This window comes from Saccoglossus kowalevskii, chromosome 11 (genome assembly GCF_978046115.1).
Source record: "Saccoglossus kowalevskii chromosome 11, keSacKowa6.1, whole genome shotgun sequence".
NCBI lineage: Eukaryota > Metazoa > Hemichordata > Enteropneusta > Harrimaniidae > Saccoglossus > Saccoglossus kowalevskii.
In genome coordinates, this window is record NC_140651.1 from 37,404,353 (window position 1) to 37,426,288 (window position 21,936).

Here is a 21,936-nt window from a genome sequence, read left to right on the forward strand (position 1 = left end):
AAGCATAATTCTAATAAATGTTCTATCATGTATTCCGCCTATATATTTTTTTGGGGGGGGAGGGGTTACTGTTTTAGATTTTTTTCTACTTTCACAAATCTGAGAGGTACCAGCATACAAACAGTTATGTACTCAGAATAACAGTTTTTAAGAACAAGTTGAAAAAATATAACATAAATTCACCAAAATTAAATAATTTAAGGTATAGTAATAAATTAAATTTTATACGAGTCCACTTGAGGTAGATACAAATACAAAGCAATTGAACAAGCATTATTTAAGAAGTCAGAATTATCAGTTTTTGTGAAAAATTTTATTAGGTCAACCTGAGGTACAAATACACCAAGTAACGTGACTTCTTTTAAAATGGTACAATGCAACAGAAGGGATGCGGCTTCTTTTAGAGCATCTACACATATGAGAAATTGTGAATTTTTGGTTCTCAATTATTCAAAAACAAGTCATTGTCAATGGCACGTCCCCATTCCGTTCATATTTGAGTGACATATACATGTACATTCAAAGCAGCAACAATATGGATGTTGAACTGCATTCAGTAAAACAAATTAGCCACCAGTCAGCCATTTTCAACACAATCCAAAAAAAAATTTAAACTAAATTTGCCCACGCATGACTAAGATTCAGTTCCGGTATGGTGAAAATGTGCAATTTTTGTGAATTTTTGACCTTTAAAGGACTGGCCCAAATGCACAGGCATATGTATGATATAATGTATGATGTGTATGTGAAGTTTGAACTTGATCTGTCCAGGCATGTTCGAGATATGGATCGAAAACTAAATTCTTTAAAACCAAATGGCCGCCAGTTGGCCATTTTGAACTTGATCCAAAGAAAAATTGGTATGCATCAAGCTTATATTATGTTTAATATATGCACTAAATCTTAACAAAATCCATCCATACATGACTGAGATCCGGTTCCAGAATTGTGAAAATATGCGATTTTGATGCATTTTCGCCCTTAAAATGGCCATCATTCAGCTATTGTTAAGCGGATCATGAAACAAATGCACATATCTATTTGTGACATGATGTACCATGTGTGTGTGAAGTTTGAACTTGATCAATCCAGACATGTCTCGGATACGGATCCAGAACTGAATTCTTTAAAACAAAATGGCCGCCAATCGACCATTTCGAACTTGATCCGGAAAAAAAAATGGCGTGCATCAAGGTCCTATTATGTTTAATGTATGTACCAAATTTGAATGAAATCCGTCCATGCATAACTGAGATCCGGGTTCGAAATGGTGAAAATGTGCGATTTCAATGCATTTTCGGCCTTAAAGCGGCCGCCATTTGGCTATCGTTAATGAGATCATGAAACAAATGCACATACATATTTGTGACATGATGTACCATGTGTGTGTGAAGTTTGAACTTGATCAATCCAGACATGTCTCGGATACGGATCCAGAACTGAATTCTTTAAAACAAAATGGCCGCCAATCGACCATTTCGAACTTGATCCGGAAAAAAAAATGGCGTGCATCAAGGTCCTATTATGTTTAATGTATGTACCAAATTTGAATGAAATCCGTCCATGCATAACTGAGATCCGGGTTCGAAATGGTGAAAATGTGCGATTTCAATGCATTTTCGGCCTTAAAGCGGCCGCCATTTGGCTATCGTTAATGAGATCATGAAACAAATGCACATACATATTTGTGACATGATGTACCTTGTGTGTGTGAAGTTTGAACTCGATCAATCCAGACATGTCTCAGATACAGATCCAGAACTGAATTCTTTAAAACAAAATGGCCGCCAGTCAGCCATTTCAAGCCCGATCCCCCCAAAAAAATGACGTGCATCAAGGTCCTATTATGTTTAATGTATGTACCAAATTTGAACAAAATCCATCCATGCATAACTGAGATCCGGGTCCGGAATGGTGAAAATGTGCGATTTTGATACATTTTCGGCCTTAAAATGGCCGCTATTCGGCTATCGTTAATCGGATCATGAAAAAAATGCATGTGTGTATGTCCCATATAATGTGTGATGTATGAGTGAAGTTTGAACTTAATCGGTCCATGCATGTTCGAGATACAGGTGATCACGGACGCACGGATGCACGGACGCACGGACGCACACAGGGCAAAACATAAGTCCTCGTTTTCGGGCTACGTCCGAACGGGGACTAATAATGGGTGCGACTTCTATTACGAATGTGGCTTCTAATACAGATTTGATGGTAATACATATTTTTATGATATCTCAACAATTATGTATGTGTAGCAGCCAATTTTTATGTGGCTTAGGATAGAAATTTGAGCATACAAATTATTTAAACTGCATAGATTATCCCATTTATAGGTGTTGCACGGGTAACTTCAGTAACACTTTGAATGAAACTTAGTACAAATGTGCTCTTGGATAAGCCAGAGACCTGAATACTTCACAGTTGAAGCCATGCATTGTAGTTACCTATTTAGCATAACTTATTGCTTTTCGACTTAGTTCAACCAAATGTACCTACATATAAAATATCATTTTCAAGAATCGCTCAAAAATAGCATTTTTATATTAAAGCAAAAAGTGACAGATGTGGAACGGCAAAGGTTGAACAGCTCTACACTTTCTTGCCACCTTCAACAAACCGTTTTTAAACAATACAAAAATATTGCATTGTGTAGTCTGCAGCTATATTTTCACAAGTAAAAATACAGCATGGATACAGGATACAATGCATCAGTTGGTCTGCCTATTATGTTGAAATTAACCTTATTCCCTATTGTCCCAGAAGTGTTCTCAAAAATAAATTTCAATGGTCCTAAAGTGAGAATGAACCAACCAGGCTATAGGAAGTATGTATTACAACAACAAGTCAGAGTACAGTATTTCTGTATAAACTAATTGTCAGTTACAGAAAACTCAAAATCAACACAGATTCAAATGTGTCTTGTCTGATTTATTATTTTACATAACAAAATGACACAGATCTCCAGAAACTTTTAAACTTCTACTTGTTCACAGCTTACAATGGTTGGACCAAAGTGTCCTTGTTGTTTGGTAACCAAATTCATGAAGAAATCAGACACTACCGGTAATACTGGATTCAGCCATAAATTCGCCCATCCGAAAAATCGCCCTATGTGATTTCACGGCTGGTGGGCGCTTAAATTGGGGTTCAAAATTTCAATCAAAGAAGGCTTAAAAAGAATTCCTGTGTGCTGAGAGTATTAGAGACATAGTAAAAATTAATTCAAAATTACTTGTACTTGAGATATTGATGGAAAAGCTGAAAACTAATTAAACAAATCAGAAAACTAAAATGAACAGAGTGTAAAACTTATAAGGTCTGTGCAATGTAAAAGACCATCTACGTAATAAGTTTCATTGAAATGTGTTCAGAACCAAACAATTATGAATTATTATGCTAATTACATGAACAGATTTTAACTCAAAACTGATCATATTTGTACATTGTCCTAGAGCATCTATGTACAAAGTTTCATTGAAATGTAATGATTAGAAGTTAAGATATCAGTGGAAAAGCCGAAAATTTACTAATCATTATTCAAATTAGGTAATTAATATGCACATATTTTCACCTAAAAGTAATCAAAACCTGACATTAGTACAGAGCATCTATGTGCCAAGTTTCATCAAAATCCAATGAGTGGTTCTTCAGATATCAGTGGAACAGTCATGGAACAGCTAAAAAATAGCTAAGTATCATGCAAATTAGGTAATTAATATGCATGGATTTCTACCAAAACCTAATCAAATCTGTGCATTGGCCCAGAGCATCTATGCACCAAGTTTCATCAAAAACCGATGTATGGTTCTTGAGATATCAGTGGAACAGACGGACATACACACATACAGACAGGGTAACTGCAAAGACTCCCATTGTGTGTTTCGGGAGTCAAACTATTAGCCTATCGGCTGAGATAGCCTCTGCTGTTATCAATGTACATTGCAATTAAAGAACAGAAGATATCATTAGAAAATGAACAATATATATAGTATCAAAGCAATCGGACTTACAGTTTTTAACAAGAAGTCGAAAATATCACTTTCTACCAAAAATGACAAAAATATTTACCAAAATTAGAGAATTGAAGATATCATCATGAAAAGAACAAATCTGAGAGAGGTCTAGCCAAGGTACATATACACCAAGTATCAAAGCATTCAGGCTTGTAGTTTTCAAGAAGAAGTAGTAAAAGTAAAACATTGACACGGATGACGACGGACAATCACTCATATGATAAGCTCTGCTTGACAAAGTCGACAGCGGAGCTAAAAACAGAAACTATTGTTTTTAATATAAATTCTAGTAACTGAAATGCAGGATTGAAAAAGAACAAGATTGATAAACCTTCAGTGAGCATTCAGTTTCAGATCATTGGTACCATGTTTTTGGATACATTCAATGACCTGATACATAAAACCACATTTTTTATTGCTCAATCACTTGACCCTGTATGGCACAAGATTGCAAGCTTCTATCATAAAATTGGGTTATTTATTTGATGCAACAAAACATGCATTCACAGCAGACGGAAATTCGTTTGAGATGTTACTGAATTTTTGTATTCAGTTTTCCATTTCAACCACCATCATCACTTAGTAAGCTGATATCCCGCAGTGGGATACTGTCTGTGCATAAATGCGCAGTGTAATGCCACCAGAAGACCAATTGCTTGAGAATATTTTGCACCATTACGCCATTTCAAATATTATATTAATTCACAGACAACAAAACAAGCAGCCTGTCGGCTGAGATAGCTCCGCTGTTAGCAATGCACATTTCAATTAAAGAACAGAAGATATTAGAAAATGAACAATATTGCATAGTATCAAAGCAATTGGACTTGCGGTTTTTAACAAGAAGTCGAAAATATCACTTTTTACCAAAATGACAAAAATATTCACCAAAATTAGAGAATTAAAGATATCATCATGAAATGAACAAATCTGAGAGAGGTCCACATGTAGTACTTACATATATAATATCTAAGCAATTGAACTTGCGGTTTTCAACAAGAAGCAAGAAATATCACTTTTTACCAAAATTGACAAAAATATTCACCAAAATTAGAGAATTAAAGATATCATCATTAAATGAACAAATCTGAGAAAGGTCCACATGTAGTATCTATATATGTAATATCAAAGCAATTGGACTTTTGGTTTTTAACAAGAAGTCAAAAATATCACTTTTTACCAAAAATGACAACAAGCAGCCTCTCGGCTGAGATAGCTCCGCTGTTAGAAAATGAACAATATGCATAGTATCAAAGCAATTGGACTTGCGGTTTTTAACAAGAAGTCAAAAATATCACTTTTTACCAAAAATTACAAAAATAATCACCAAAATTAGAGAATTGAAGATATCATCATGAAATGAACAAATCTAAGAGAGGTCTACCCCAGGTACATACACACCAAGTATCAAAGCATTCACTCATATGATAAGCTACGCTCGACAAAGTCGACAGCGGAGCTAAAAAGATCATCAAATATTTTTTGGGTAATTCAACTACGCCGGCAGTTGGGCCACAGAAGACGAAAGAAAAAATTGCAGAAACTAATCTAAAATTTAATAATTTTTTTCTAGCTGAATTAAAAAGTAGACCGCCTAAAATGTCATTACAATGTAACCCAGTGTGATTTTTCTCCAAAAAATTCACATTAACGAACCTGGTCTGTCAAATACATTTTTATTTATTTTATTGGTAACGAAAGTATATTCTACATGAAGTTTCAAATAAAAACGAACACAACTGCATTGCATAACAGCAAATGATCACAGTTGAGCAATCCAGTCATGCTGCGTTTCACAAATGTTGATTATTACTCAGTAGTCATTATAATAATGTACAAAAAATAAATTTGTTGAATTGTTATAAAATGCAAATAAAATTCAACTTAGTTTCATCGTAAGCAAATGATTCCAGTCTCATATAAACGCTTGATGCTGTCGGGTATTTGCCATGTTCTTTCTCTTGCAAATCGCTAATTAACCAATCAAAATGTTGGATGATGCAAACGTGTTCAAATTTCCATAGCTTATTTATCAATATGTTAATGTTATTGAACGCAACACAGAAGAGATTTGCCAATATTGTAGTACCATCTTTTGGCTTGAATTTTGATGGGAAAACGGCATGATTTTTTTTTTCAAATCAAAAAATATTTATTTTCAAAAAATAAACTAAGCATTTGAAAAATAATTTAACATTATCTACAGTGATAACAACTCATTGTCAAAATGAAGCTTACCCATTCATGCTCGTCACAATAAACATACTCTTGAATACAGATTAAAAGGATGGGGGCAGAGTCATGAATCAGGGTGTCTGTGGCTTCCAAGCATGCTGTAATTGCACAATCACAGATCAAATTCGAGGGCCTTTTGGAAGCCGACAACTGGGTCACGTGCCTGACAAATGTATGATGGTTTACAATACGATGTTTGTTTGTTTTCTATCGTCCCAAAGTGAATTTCTAGTGGTCCCTGCCTAAATTTTTAGTGCCTGGGCCGTTAGGACGATGTTAATTTCGGGGCCTGAATTGTATTTTAGTGTAAGTTGGTCTTACCAGACTTTGTTCTAACTGTGCTTCTAAGGTTTCAATATCACCTAAGGCAGGTTCTTCTACTTGCAGAAAATCTTCAACATCTTTCATCCACACTTCAATAGCATCTACCTCATCCTAAAAAGTATTTAATATATAAGGATAACACAATCCATGTCTGTTGGTGTTTACAGAAAAAAACAAGCAGCCTATCGGCTGAGATAGCTCCGCTGTTAGCAATGCACATTACAATTAAAGAACTGAAGATATCATTAGAAAATGAACAATATATATATATATAAAAAGCAACGGGACAAATCTGAAAGAAATCCACACGTAGTACCTACAAATGTAATATAAAAGCAATCGGACTTACGGTTTTCAACAAAAAGTCGAAAATATCACTTTTCACCAAAAATGACAATAATAATCATCAAAATTAGATAATTCAAAATATCACAACGAAATTAACAAATCTGAAAAAGGTCCACATGTAGTATCTATATATATGTATTATAAAAGCAATCGATCGAACTTGCGGTTTCAACAAGAAGTCGAAAATATCACTTTTTACCAAAAATGACAAAAATATTCACCAAAATTAGAGAATTGAAGATATCAACATGAAATGAACAAACCTAAGAGAGGTCTACCCAAGGTACATATACACCAAGTATCAAAGCATTCAGGCTTGTAGTTTTCAAGAAGAAGTCGAAAAAGTAAAACATTGACACGGATGACGACGGACGACGAGACGGACAATCAGTCATATGATAAGCTCCGCTCTACAAAGTCGACAGCAGAGCTAAAAAATAGTGCATATTTTGCTAGTAACAGCATGTTCAAAATATTAAAAAGTGACATGGGCTTTGATGATGTCATAGTAATGTTTTCTGTTATGAACCATGAGCCCCAAATTGTTTATTATCTATGCTTCTAGTCTAAAAGTGCAATTTGTTTGGGCTAACTAGCAATAACTAGCAATAAATGTAAATGGCTGGACTAGAAATAACCATTAAAAGCTTACCTGCCACTGTCTGACATCACTTATAGCTTTCTCAAGTTTTTCACTTCTTTCTTGAACTGACGAGCTAACATTACTCCAACTAGTAGTTAAACTGTTTATATCACTTTGAAGTACTTCAGCTCTTTGTTGTGAAGTTGCACTTTTTACCAAATCAGCACCAGTAGTGCACACATAGTCAAAGTTTCCTTTCTGTGATTTCAGTGTTTGTTGTAATTCCTATGACAATGTCAACAAGTACCAGTAATGATAATGAAACCAACAGAAACAATGCAAATATTGTAACATGCTATGAAATGTAAAAATGGTAGTCTTGAATCTGATTTGAAATTGGTTGAGGCAGTGCTTATTTTCCAAAAAGAATTGTGATGTGATAAAAACTCACTTGATATCGTTCAAGCTTATCTTCCAATACATCAACTTCAGTAACTTGAAATGATTCGCTTTTTAAAACAGCTTCTACATTCTCAATCCATTGAGTTAAAGCCTTTATAGCTTCCAAATATTGATTTGGTGGTGCATTCTTAAGTGCTTGACTCAAATCATTCTCATGTTGAGTTAACATTCGCTGTATTTTATCCCATAACTTTACCAAAGCCGTGAGATCATTCTGCACAGACTTGGTTGAAGCACTTTTGAATACCGCAAGTTGACTACCAAGGTTCTTTGTCTTTTCAAACTGATTCTTGTTAATATTCATGTCTTTTTGTTTTGCCTGGGAATAGAATAGAATAGAATAGAATAGAATAGAATAGAATAGAATAGAATAGAATAGAATAGAATGATATGATAGAACACAATACAATATAAAGCATTTTTGATACCAGTGAATTTAATGATATCATTGCTGCAGATTATTCGCAATAATGTATTTTGAGGTATTTAAAAAGAAAAGAAATTATGATGTAACAAGTATTTATTACTAAAAATACAAGACATGAAATGTCACAGTCCCCGTTATTTGATTATAAAGTTGTACAAGGAACATCTGCAAACAGGTGAATAAATATGTACTCTTTGTGGTTACAACTCATCATAAAGTGATTTCCGATGATCTAGTTTTGTATTGACAACTAAAAACTTTCACTGATCCATGTTCAGAATCTCAGAGTACACAAGTGCAACAAAACTATTTGTCATACATGTATACTTGCTCAAGAAACTGCATTCATAAATCTGAGTGAACCTTGATGTACACGACTTCTTTGTTAATCAGGTCTTAGTATATTACCAGGACCTGGGTTTGTTTCAACATCACCACTGGCCATCAGAATCATTCTTATGTTGTCAAATACAATTTGTTATTAACACAGTAAGGTTTATTATTTAAAATGTATTCATTGTACATAGAACAACATCTGTTAATATAAACAATTGTAAAAGCTATGTTTTCAGAGCAAGTAAAGGTTGGTCTGCTCATAACCTTCAATGGAGAAGTAACAATAATTGTTTGAAGTCTTTTTAGTGCAGTGATATTATTGCATTTCAATTATTAATGGGTATAAAATACTATAAACCATTTAATTTTGACTTCTAGATATATTCAGGATTTTATGAAATTTGTGTACAACATTTCAATAAAGTCCCTGACACTCCATGTTGTTGGAACCCAGAAAAAATTCAGTTCACAGCACCACTGTAAAAAAAAAAAAAAAGTTTAAAATGAGTATAGTCAAAGATATACACATGTGGGTTCATAAGACATATGTACCAATCTGAGTTGGTTCTAGAGATTAGTATCACAAGATTTTACTCTCCGTGATTCAATATCAGTCCTATGTATAACGCTGTGTTGATCAGGCGAACTAATTGACAATGGCCCTACAGGTATCGCTATGAAATCACAGTAGTTTTGTATTCTTCTTGCATTTCGACCATGGAAAAATATTTGTTTTTGAAAGTGGACGAATTATTAGAAGAAAAAAAGAAACTATTTTTTTAGTATGAATTCTAGTAACTGAAATGCAGGATTGGAAAAAAACAAGACAAAACGCAAGATTGATAAACCTTCAGCGAGCACTCCTGAAATTTCAGATCATTGGTACCATGTTTTTGGATACATTCAATGACCTGATACATAAAATCATATTTGTTATTGCTCAATCACTTGACCCTGTATGGCACAAGATCGCAAGCTTCTATCATAAAATTGGGTTATTTATTTGATGCAACGAAACATGCATTCACAGCAGACGGAAATTCGTTTGAGATATTACTGAATTTTTGTATTCAGTTATCCATTTCAACCACAATCATCACTTAGTAAGCTGTGATCGCGCATTGGGATACTGACTGTGCATAAATGCGCAGTGTAGTGTCATCAGAAGACTGATTGTTTGAGAATATTTTGCACCATTACGTCATTTCAAATATTATATTAATTCACAGACAACAAAATAAAGATTTTCAATAACATACAAGTTTTCCCACAGTTGATGATTGTATGGCAATTACAAGGCTTTGCCAGTTTTACTTTGGAAGAAGTTGAAAACAGGTAACAGGAAGGGGCTACATGACTACATCTTTTTTTTTGTGAATTTTAATCAAGCATGATTTTTTTAATTTTTTTTTTTTTTTACAAATGTCTATTTTAGGGCAACAGAAACAAAAACAATAAATGTGTAGGTAGGCATTTTAACAATTGCACAATTAATATTGGATGAAAACGTCATTACCGATATAAATCATAATCATAATTAAAAACAAGTCATTGTCAATGACACGTCCCCGTTCCGTTCATATTTGAGTGACATATACATTCAAAGCAGATCATGACCGAAATGCACCTGCATATGTACAACACATTGTGCTAAATCTGAACAAAATCCATCCATGCAAGACTGAGATCCGGTTCTGGAATTGTGAAAATATGTGATTTTGATGCATTTTCGGCCTTAAAATGGCCATCATTCCGCTATTGTTAAGCAGATCATGAAACAAATGCACATATCTATTTGTGACATGATGTACCATGTGTGTGTGAAGTTTGAACTTGATCAATCCAGACATGTCTTGGATACGGATCCAGAACTGAATTCTTTAACAAAATGGCCGCCAGTCGGCCATTTCGAACTTGATCCGAAAAAAAAAAAGACGTGCATCAAGGTCCTATTATGTTTAATGTATGTACCAAATTTGAACAAAATCCATCCATGCATAACTGAGATACGGGTCCGGAATGGTGAAAATGTGCCATTTCAATGCATTTTCGGCCTTAAAGCGGCCCCCATTTGGCTATCGTTAATGAGATCATGAAACAAATGCACATACGTATTTGTGACATGATGTACCTTGTGTGTGTGAAGTTTGAACTTGATCAATCCAGACATGTCTCGGATACGGATCAAGAACTGAATTCTTTAAAACAAAATGGCCGCCAGTCTGCTATTTCGAACTTGATCCGAAAAAAAAATGACGTGCATCAAGGTCCTATTATGTTTAATGTATGTACCAAATTTGAATGAAATCCGTCCATGCATAACTGAGATCCGGGTCCGGAATGGTGAAAATGTGCGATTTCAATGCATTTTCGGCCTTAAAGCGGCCGCCATTTGGCTATCGTTAATGAGATCATGAAACAAATGCACATACATATTTGTGACATGATGTACCTTGTGTGTGTGAAGTTTGAACTCGATCAATCCAAGCATGTCTCAGATACGGATCCAGAACTGAATTCTTTAAAACAAAATGGCCGCCAGTCGGCCATTTCGAACCCAATCCCAAAAAAAAAATGACGTGCATCAAGGTCCTATTATGTTTAATGTATGTACCAAATTTGAACAAAATCCATCCATGCATAACTGAGATCCGGGTCCGGAATGGTGAAAATGTGCGATTTTGATGCATTTTCGGCCTTAAAATGACCGCTATTCGGCTATCGTTAATGAGATCATGAAACAAATGCACATACATATTTGTGACATGATGTACCTTGTGTGTGTGAAGTTTGAACTTGATCAATCCAGACATGTCTCGGATACGGATCCAGAACTGAATTCTTTAAAACAAAATGGCCGCCAGTCGGCTATTTCGAACTTGATCCGAAAAAAAAAATGACGTGCATCAAGGTCCTATTATGTTTAATGTATGTACCAAATTTGAATGAAATCCGTCCATGCATAACTGAGATCCGGGTCCGGAATGGTGAAAATGTGCGATTTCAATGCATTTTCGGCCTTAAAGCGGCCGCCATTTGGCTATCGTTAATGAGATCATGAAACAAATGCACATACATATTTGTGACATGATGTACCTTGTGTGTGTGAAGTTTGAACTCGATCAATCCAAGCATGTCTCAGATACGGATCCAGAACTGAATTCTTTAAAACAAAATGGCCGCCAGTCGGCCATTTCGAACCCGATCCAAAAAAAAAAATGACGTGCATCAAGGTCCTATTATGTTTAATGTATGTACCAAATTTGAATGAAATCCGTCCATGCATAACTGAGATCCGGGTCCGGAATGGTGAAAATGTGCGATTTCAATGCATTTTCGGCCTTAAAGCGGCCGCCATTTGGCTATCGTTAATGAGATCATGAAACAAATGCACATACATATTTGTGACATGATGTACCTTGTGTGTGTGAAGTTTGAACTCGATCAATCCAAGCATGTCTCAGATACGGATCCAGAACTGAATTCTTTAAAACAAAATGGCCGCCAGTCGGCCATTTCGAACCCGATCCAAAAAAAAAAATGACGTGCATCAAGGTCCTATTATGTTTAATGTATGTACCAAATTTGAACAAAATCCATCCATGCATAACTGAGATCCGGGTCCGGAATGGTGAAAATGTGTGATTTTGATGCATTTTCGGCCTTAAAATGGCCGCTATTCGGCTATCGTTAATCGGATCATGAAAAAAATGCATGTGCATATGTCCCATATAAGGTGTGATGTATGAGTGAAGTTTGAACTTAATCGGTCCATGCATGTTCGAGATACAGGTGATCACGGACGCACGGACGCACGGACGCACACAGGGCAAAACATAAGTCCCCGTTTTCGTACTGCGTCCGAACGGGGACTAATAAGATCACATTTAATTTAGTCAGTTTTCATAATGAAATGCATAATAACATGTACTTATAAATTTGAATACGGTTCAACAGCCTTTTCATTTAGTGCCAGTTTATACACCATAAAACCTCTGGTTTAGGTGTCACACTCAAGAGAAGAGTGAAAGGTCTTTGGTTCATAGGCATCGCGAAATGTTGGAATTGAATCCCCCCAAAAAATTCGAAGTATTGCAATTGTTGATTATTATTCAGTAATGATTACAATAACGCACAAAAATTTTATTCGTTGAATTTATATAAATTGGAAGTAATACTGTATAATACTTTATTTTTGCTTGGAATTTATTTTTGCTATTTTCGCTGAATGGATGATTCCGTGAAAATAAAATCCAGCGAATATACTTTTTTTCCTATATTTCACATTAAATTCATCAAAAATCAGTAAAAATAATTTCCATACAAAACGCCCAAAAAAGCCTTTTCAGCGAAAATTAATTCCAGCGAAAATAAAGTATTCCACAGTATTCAACTTAGTTTCATCGTAAACGAATGATTTCGGTCGAATGTAAATGCTCGAAGCGATACGATATCCGCCATGATCTCAATTACACGTGGCTCATTTAAATATGTTAATGACGTTCAGTTAATATGTTCAGTGACCTCGTGGTGAACGCAACGCGGTAGTAGATTTACCCACGGTTAGTGATTTACCGATGTTCTAGCAAGATCTTTATGCTTTGATTTTGACGGGGAAAACGGCATGATTTTTTTTAATCAAAAAATTAGTTGTTTTCAAAATATAAACTGAGCATTCAAAGAATAATTTAACATTGTTCGCAGAAATAACAGCTCATTGTCGAAACGAAGCTTACCCATTCGGGCTATTCACAATAGGTGTCAATGTCTACGGTAAAATATAAATTAGACTCTTTTAGGCGCCAGGAGTGAATGAAATATCTGAAATATAAAAAAAAAACTAAAAAAAAATGCCGAAAAAACGCCGGGCGATTTCATGGTCCATTGCAGACTACTCGACCGACCGTCCATACACATGTTGTCAGTGCACATCGGCCAATGTTGAATCGCAGAGATCGGCAAAATCTTCATTACAACTAACAGTTTAATGCTCACAACATAAAAATACGAATATAATCATAGGCAACCTACTATTATATAATGAATAAGTTGATCAACACAGGGACACCCCCCCCCCCCCCAGTTGTGGATATTTCAGAAATCGCGACACAAGCAAAAGACCGGATAACGATTTACTTGAAACTATGTCTCCATGAATTAATCGTCAGTGTACAATAATTTGACAGAGTATACAATTTACAAACTAGTTTCGTAGATTGGAGACAATTGTTTGCTTTTTTGGCTTTTCACAAGAATATAAAGCTGGCAATCATCATAATATTCACGTCCGTACGTCACGGAATGTACACCAATCGTACCCCAAAATACATTCAATTTTGCTGAAACTGGAGAACTTACCTTTGCAAACACGTCTCTTATGCCGCCTTCTTGAAGTTCTTGAAATCAAATAAGGTTACTAGTTCTTCTAGTAACTAGTGAATGAGACCACTGAGCCGAACAGAATACATGTATAAACAGTACTATAATAAATTGCACGCAATGGAGAAATCACGTGCTGTAGCGTTACTCACAGATCTAATCTACTGTAAAATATTTTATTTCAGTTGGAATTATCATTCGCTGAAAAGACTTTTTCTGGGTGTTTTGTATTGAATTTATTTTCTTTGATTTTTGACAAGTTGACTGTAAAATATAGGAAAAAGGTTATATTTGCTGGATTTTATTTTAACTGAAACAATCCTTCAGCGAAAATAGCAAAAAAATGTTGCAAGCAAAAATAAAGTATTTTACAGTAATTAATTTATTCTGAGCATGCGCAGACGTTCTGTCAATGTTGCTGAGAGAGGTAATTTTTGATAAAAATCATGAAAAGGACCCACTTGGGATTTTCAGATCTGGAAAAAAAAATACGTGCATACTCAGAAGACACTTGTTCATCAACCTGCCAAGTTTCACTGATACCTGCTGTAGAATTTCTGAGCAAATGTTGGAGACGGAAAACGGACAAAACCTGAATTATAAAGTCCCCTTTTCAGGCTGCGCCTGAACAGGGACTAAAAATGGGCCATTGTCATTCTCCTGCTCTGTATGCTAAAAGCACATTCAGTTGTGGCCTTTGTGATGATTTAACTAAGCTAATACTATAAATGAATTGGGAGCATGAGTACACAAAGGTGAATTTGTTTTGTTTTTTGTAGTGTATAGTACAACATGATTTGCAAAACAAGATCAACTAAAAACGGATGTGACTTGTATTTCCTCAGTGGTAAATGGTAAATGTCACAGGGTCACAGTTGTACTCAGGTGTGTTTCATTCATAAAGTCATATTAAAAGTCACTGCAGTGGCGATCTGGGGGGGGGGGACTATGTGTGCACACACTAGTGTAGTGTCAGACGATTGCTGTTACAGTCATGTTACACCATGTCACACATCAGTTACTCGTCCACTCGCAATGTAAATGATTTAAAATTATAATATTTTATGGATTCAAACAAATTTCAAGAATGACACTTTGAGTTATGCAGATGTGAAACTGTTTCATTCACTGTGAACTTTTCTGCTTTACAGTGGCAGCAAATTCACTTGCATTGACAATGCACAAAATAATAACAATAATACCAGTAAATGCCACAACAAACATTAATGGACTTGAGCAAACTTGGTGCTCCATATATGTGCTTACCCTCACACATATGTTACACAAATGCTTTTGACCATTATGGGTTGGAGGGTTGTCCATTATCATATCAATAATATGGAAACACAATCACTGTAGCATTATGCATTTCTTACCCGACACTGATCAATCTGTTGTTTTATTTTATGTGGATCTTCACCAAGTGCTTCTGCATCATTCAAACACTTCTCAATTGATTTTAATAGTTCATCGACTTTATTGTACACATCATAGAATTCTTTTGTCAATGAAGCTTCCTCCATGTTTAGTTTTCTTTCTTCTAGAAGTGTACACACATCTTCCCATCGCTCATTAAAACTTTCCAAAGTTTGTTCAATCACATCAGGTGTTTCTCCAACTTTAAATATAATGGTAATATCAATTAAATAAAGCTATATGTTGGGTAACTATCAGACCATTAAAACAAATGTTTTATAACTCATACCAATTACTTAATTCACATTACTCATTGGATTCTATCACTCACATATCTCATCAGTTTTCCTAACTCACATTACTCATTCGATTCTATCACTCACATATCTCATCAGTTTCCCTAACTCACATTACTCATTGGATTCTATCACTCACATATCTCATCATTTTCCCTAACTCACATTACTCATTGGATTTTATCACTCAAATATCTCATCAGTTTTCCTAACTCACATTACTCATTGGATTCTATCACTCAAATATCTCATCAGTTTCCCTAACTCACATTACTCATTGGATTCTATCACTCACATATCTCATCATTTTCCCTAACTCACATTACTCATTGGATTTTATCACTCAAATATCTCATCAGTTTTCCTAACTCACATTACTCATTGGATTCTATCACTCAAATATCTCATCAGTTTCCCTAACTCACATTACTCATTGGATTCTATCACTCACATATCTCATCATTTTCCCTAACTCACATTACTCATTGGATTCTATCACTCACATATCTCATCAATTTCCCTAACTCACATTACTCATTGGATTCTATCACTCACATATCTCATCATTTTCCCTAACTCACATTACTCATTGGATTTTATCACTCAAATATCTCATCAGTTTCCCTAACTCACATTACTCATTGGATTCTATCACTCACATATCTCATCATTTTCCCTAACTCACATTACTCATTGGATTCTATCACTCACATATCTCATCATTTTCCCTAACTCACATTACTCATTGGATTCTATCACTCACATATCTCATCAATTTCCCTAAATCACATTACTCATTGGATTCTATCACTCACATATCTCATCATTTTCCCTAACTCACATTACTCATTGGATTCTATCACTCACATATCTCATCAATTTCCCTAACTCACATTACTCATTGGATTCTATCACTCAAATATCTCATCATTTTCCCTAACTCACATTACTCATTGGATTTTATCACTCAAATATCTCATCAGTTTCCCTAACTCACATTACTCATTGGATTCTATCACTCACATATCTCATCATTTTCCCTAACTCACATTACTCATTGGATTCTATCACTCACATATCTCATCATTTTCCCTAACTCACATTACTCATTGGATTCTATCACTCACATATCTCATCAATTTCCCTAAATCACATTACTCATTGGATTCTATCACTCACATATCTCATCAATTTCCCTAAATCACATTAATCATTGGATTTTATCACTCATATATCTCATCAATTTCCCTAAATCACATTACTCATTGGATTCTATCACTCACATATCTCATCAATTTCCCTAAATCACATTTCTCATTGGATTCTATCACTCACATATCTCATCAATTTCCCTAAATTACATTACTCATTCGATTTTATCACTCACATATCTCATCAGTTTTCCTAACTCACATTACTCATTGGATTCTATCACTCAAATATCTCATCAGTTTCCCTAACTCACATTACTCATTGGATTCTATCACTCACATATCTCATCATTTTCTCTAACTCACATTACTCATTGGATTCTATCACTCACATATCTCATCAATTTCCCTAACTCACATTACTCATTGGATTCTATCACTCACATATCTCATCAATTTCCCTAAATCACATTACTCATTGGATTCTATCACTCACATATCTCATCAATTTACCTAAATCACATTACTCATTGGATTCTATCACTCACATATCTCATCAATTTCCCTAAATCACATTACTCATTGGATTCTATCACTCACATATCTCATCAATTTTCCTAACTCACATTACTCATTGGATTCTATCACTCACATATCTCATCAATTTCCCTAAATCACATTACTCATTGGATTCTATTACTCACATATCTCATCAATTTCCCTAAATCACATTACTCATTGGATTCTATTACTCACATATCTCATCAATTTCCCTAACTCACATTACTCATTGGATTCTATCACTCACATATCTCATCAATTTCCCTAAATCACATTACTCATTGGATTCTATCACTCACATATCTCATCAATTTCCCTAAATCACATTACTCATTGGATTCTATCATTCACATATCTCATCAGTTTTCCTAACTCACATTACTCATTCGATTCTATCACTCAAATATCTCATCAATTTCCCTAACTCACATTACTCATTGGATTCTATCACTCACATATCTCATCAGTTTTCCTAACTCACATTACTCATTGGATTCTATCACTCACATATCTCATCAATTTCCCTAACTCACATTACTCATTGGATTCTATCACTCACATATCTCATCAGTTTTCCTAACTCACATTACTCATTCGATTCTATCACTCACATATCTCATTAATTTCCCTAACTCACATTACTCATTGGATTCTATCACTCACATATCTCATCAGTTTTCCTAACTCACATTACTCATTGGATTCTATCACTCACATATCTCATCAATTTCCCTAAATCACATTACTCATTAGTTTCCCTAACTCAATTACATTACCACTAAAGTTCAAAGTTAGTCGGGCAACACATGCCACAGATCAGGTTCCAAAATGTCAATATACATGATTTTAGTGATCTTTTAAAAACTAAAATAGCCACCAGATGAAATTGGTTGAAGGGATGTTGATGATACAGCTCCACATGCTTGCCCACTAAATTAAAGTCTGAATGCAACCCACACAATAGGTGAAAGTATGTTTTGGCAGCTTTATATTTGGAACCTCTAGACAGTTGACTAGTTATAACATTAACAACCCACACTAGCTAATAGCAAATAACAAAGTTATTGATTTGGGCTGACACACCACAATGTCACATGGTCACAGTGCACATAATTGCCATCTGGGCCAGCACTGGTGACAATATTACAGTATATTTTTGTACCTGATCTAGTTGATGCAATCAACTGGCTACCAAGTTCTGTTATTTTTTCTTTCTTCTTTTTTCTGTTTCTAAGATCCCTTTCCAATGTCTGCAGTCAATAAATAAAATAATGTTTACCATATTACTGAAGACAAGGAATTAATATAAGGTTGTATTATTACGTTGACATGAGATGAAAGCTATGTGTGGTTTTAAATACATAAAACAAGCAGCCTATCGGCTGAGATAGCTCCGCTGTTAGCAATGCACATTTCAATTAAAGAACTGAAGATACATGTATCATTAGAAAATGAACAATATGTATAGTATCAAAGCAATCGGACTTGCAGTTTTTAACAAGAAGTCAAAAATATTAACCAAAATTAGAGAATTGAAGATATCATCACGAAATGAACAAATCTGAGAAAGGTCTACATGTAGTATCTATATATGTAATATCAAAGCAATCAGACTTACAGTTTTTAACAAGAAGTCGAAAATATCACTTTCTACCAAAAATGACAAAAATATTCACCAAAATTAGAGAATTGAAGATATCATCACAAAATGAACATATCTGAGAGAGGTCCACATGTAGTACCTATATATGTAATATCAAAGCAATCGGACTTGCGGTTTTTAACAAGAAGTCGAAAATATCACTTTTACCAAAAATGACAAAAATATTCACCAAAATTAGAGAATTGAAGATATCAACATGAAATGAACAAACCTCAGAGAGGTCTACCCAAGGTACATATACACCAAGTATCAAAGCATTCAGGCTTGTAGTTTTCAAGAAGAAGTCGAAAAAGTAAAACATTGCCACGGACGCCGGACGCCGACGGACAATCACTCATATGATAAGCTCCACTCGACAAAGTCGACAGCAGAGCTAACAAGTGACCAGTTATGCATATGTCAATAGTGTGTTTTTGCTAACGTAGTATATGTCAGTAATATATTATCCTTTAGTATATACAATGTATATACTTACATTATAAACTATTTTAAGTTGTTCAGTATCCTCTTCTTCTGGTGAGACAGCCTGTGGAGAAACTAACTTTTTCTCAGTATCATCCATCCATGCTATCAATGTACCCAATTCACCATCAAATTCATGTTTTAATTGGGAATCAACCAACACTTTCTTAACAGGAGGAACTTCTTCATCAAATCTTCTACTTGACTCTATTTTCTCTGTAACAGTTTTTGTAACTATTGTTTCTGTAATTGTTTTACCACTATCAGTGTAGGTTGTACTGGTTGTAGAAGTGGAAGGAGTAGTTGATATCTGCAATAAAATCGCAGCAAAATTCATACCTAACATGATAACAAAACACATGTTACTATGGTCAACCCCCTAGTTTCCTGAATATTTACATCACGTTTGAGGTATGTATGGGGGTCTAAAAACTAACTCTGCGACGCGATTGTGCGACTCACTGAATGTTGATTATTGCACTCAACGACAGGTATCGCAGTGTTACTCTGCGAAGAGCACGATTCCCATTGGTTGGATGGTCGAAAAGCGTGAATCTCAATGGTCGATCGATGTAAGAGTACACAGCATGGCTTAAAATGTTCAGTTTTAAAGGGGAACTAAATAGAGCCTAATTTGGTGTTTGTATTTATCAAGTTATGTATATTGATTATAAATTTGAAAAAAAACAAGCAGCCTATCGGCTGAGATAGCTCCGCTGTTAGCAATGCACATTTCAATTAAAGAACTGAAGACATCATTAGAAAATGAACAATATGTATAGTATCAAAGCAATCGGACTTGCAGTTTTTAACAAGAAGTCGAAAATATCACTTTTTACCAAAAATTACAAAAATATTCACCAAAATTAGAGAATTGAAGATATCATCACAAAATGAACAAATCTGAGAGAGGTCCACATGTAGTACCTATATATGTAATATCAAAGCAATCAGACTATTGGTTTTTTACAAGAAGTCAACAATATCACTTTTTACCAAAAATGACAAAAATATTCACCAAAATTATAGAACCGAAGATATCATCACGAAATGAACAAATCTGAGAAAGGTCTACATGTAGTATCTATATATGTAATATCAAAGCAATTGAACTATTGGTTTTTAACAACAAGTCGAAAATATCACTTTTTACCAAAAATTACAAAAATATTCACCAAAATTAGAGAATTGAAGATATCAACATGAAATGAACAAATCTGAGAGAGGTCCACATGTAGTACCTATATATGTAATATCAAAGCAATCGGACTTGCGGTTTTTAACAAGAAGTCGAAAATATCACTTTTTACCAAAAATGACAAAAATATTCACCAAAATTAGAGAATTAAAGATATCATTACAAAATGAACAAATCTGAGAGAGGTCCACATGTAGTACCTATATATGTAATATCAAAGCATTTGCACTTGCGGTTTTTAACAAGAAGTCGAAAATATCACTTTTTACCAAAAATGACAAAAATATTCACCAAAATTAGAGAATTAAAGATATCAACATGAAATGAACAAACCTAAGAGAGGTCTACCCAAGGTACATATACACCAAGTATCAAAGCATTCAGGCTTGTAGTTTTCAAGAAGAAGTAGAAAAAGTAAAACAATGACACGGACGACGACGGCGGACGACGACAACGGACAATCACTCATATGATAAGCTCCGCTCGACAAAGTCGACAGCGGAGCTAAAAATTATTCGTTCATCACGCCGGGCTCGGGAAAATAATACTTATTTTTGAAACAATTAATTAATTACAATTAAGAAACAAGCAGCCTATCGGCTGAGATAGCTCCGCTGTTAGCAATGCACAATGAACTGAAGACATCATTAGAAAATGAACAATATGTATAGTATCAATTTGAAAGCAATCGGACTTACAGTTTTTAACAAGAAGTTGAAAATATCACTTTAACCAAAAATTACAAAAATATTCACCAAAATTAGAGAATTGAAGATACCATCACAAAATGAACAAATCTGAGAGAAGTCCACATGTAGTACCTATATATGTAATATCAAAGCAATCAGACTATTGGTTTTTTACAAGAAGTCGAAAATATCACTTTTTACCAAAAATTACAAAAATATTCACCAAAATTAGAGAATTGAAGACATCACAAAATGAACAAATCTGAGAGGTCCACATGTAGTACCTATATATGTAATATCAAAGCAATCGCACTTGTGGTTTTTAACAAGAAGTCGAAAATATCACTTTTTACCAAAAATGATAAAAATATTCACCAAAATTAGAGA

The 21,936-nt window shown here is 34.5% G+C and overlaps 1 protein-coding gene across 4 annotated transcripts in view; it reads right to left on the reverse strand.

Annotated features, from left to right (window-relative positions):
- The window catches only part of LOC100378265 (dystrophin-like), a 322,146-nt gene that overhangs the window by 152,071 nt on the left and 148,139 nt on the right, over nt 1-21,936 (reverse strand). For all 4 annotated transcript variants that reach the window (XM_085505169.1, XM_085505170.1, XM_085505172.1 and 1 more), the window contains 6 exons: nt 19,676-19,972; nt 18,700-18,787; nt 15,490-15,731; nt 7,961-8,290; nt 7,579-7,794; nt 6,576-6,689 (listed from right to left, as the gene is read on the reverse strand). In XM_085505169.1, coding sequence (XP_085361295.1) covers nt 6,576-6,689; nt 7,579-7,794; nt 7,961-8,290; nt 15,490-15,731; nt 18,700-18,787; nt 19,676-19,972 — 1,287 coding nt within the window. The remainder of the gene's footprint in view (nt 1-6,575; nt 6,690-7,578; nt 7,795-7,960; nt 8,291-15,489; nt 15,732-18,699; nt 18,788-19,675; nt 19,973-21,936) is intronic.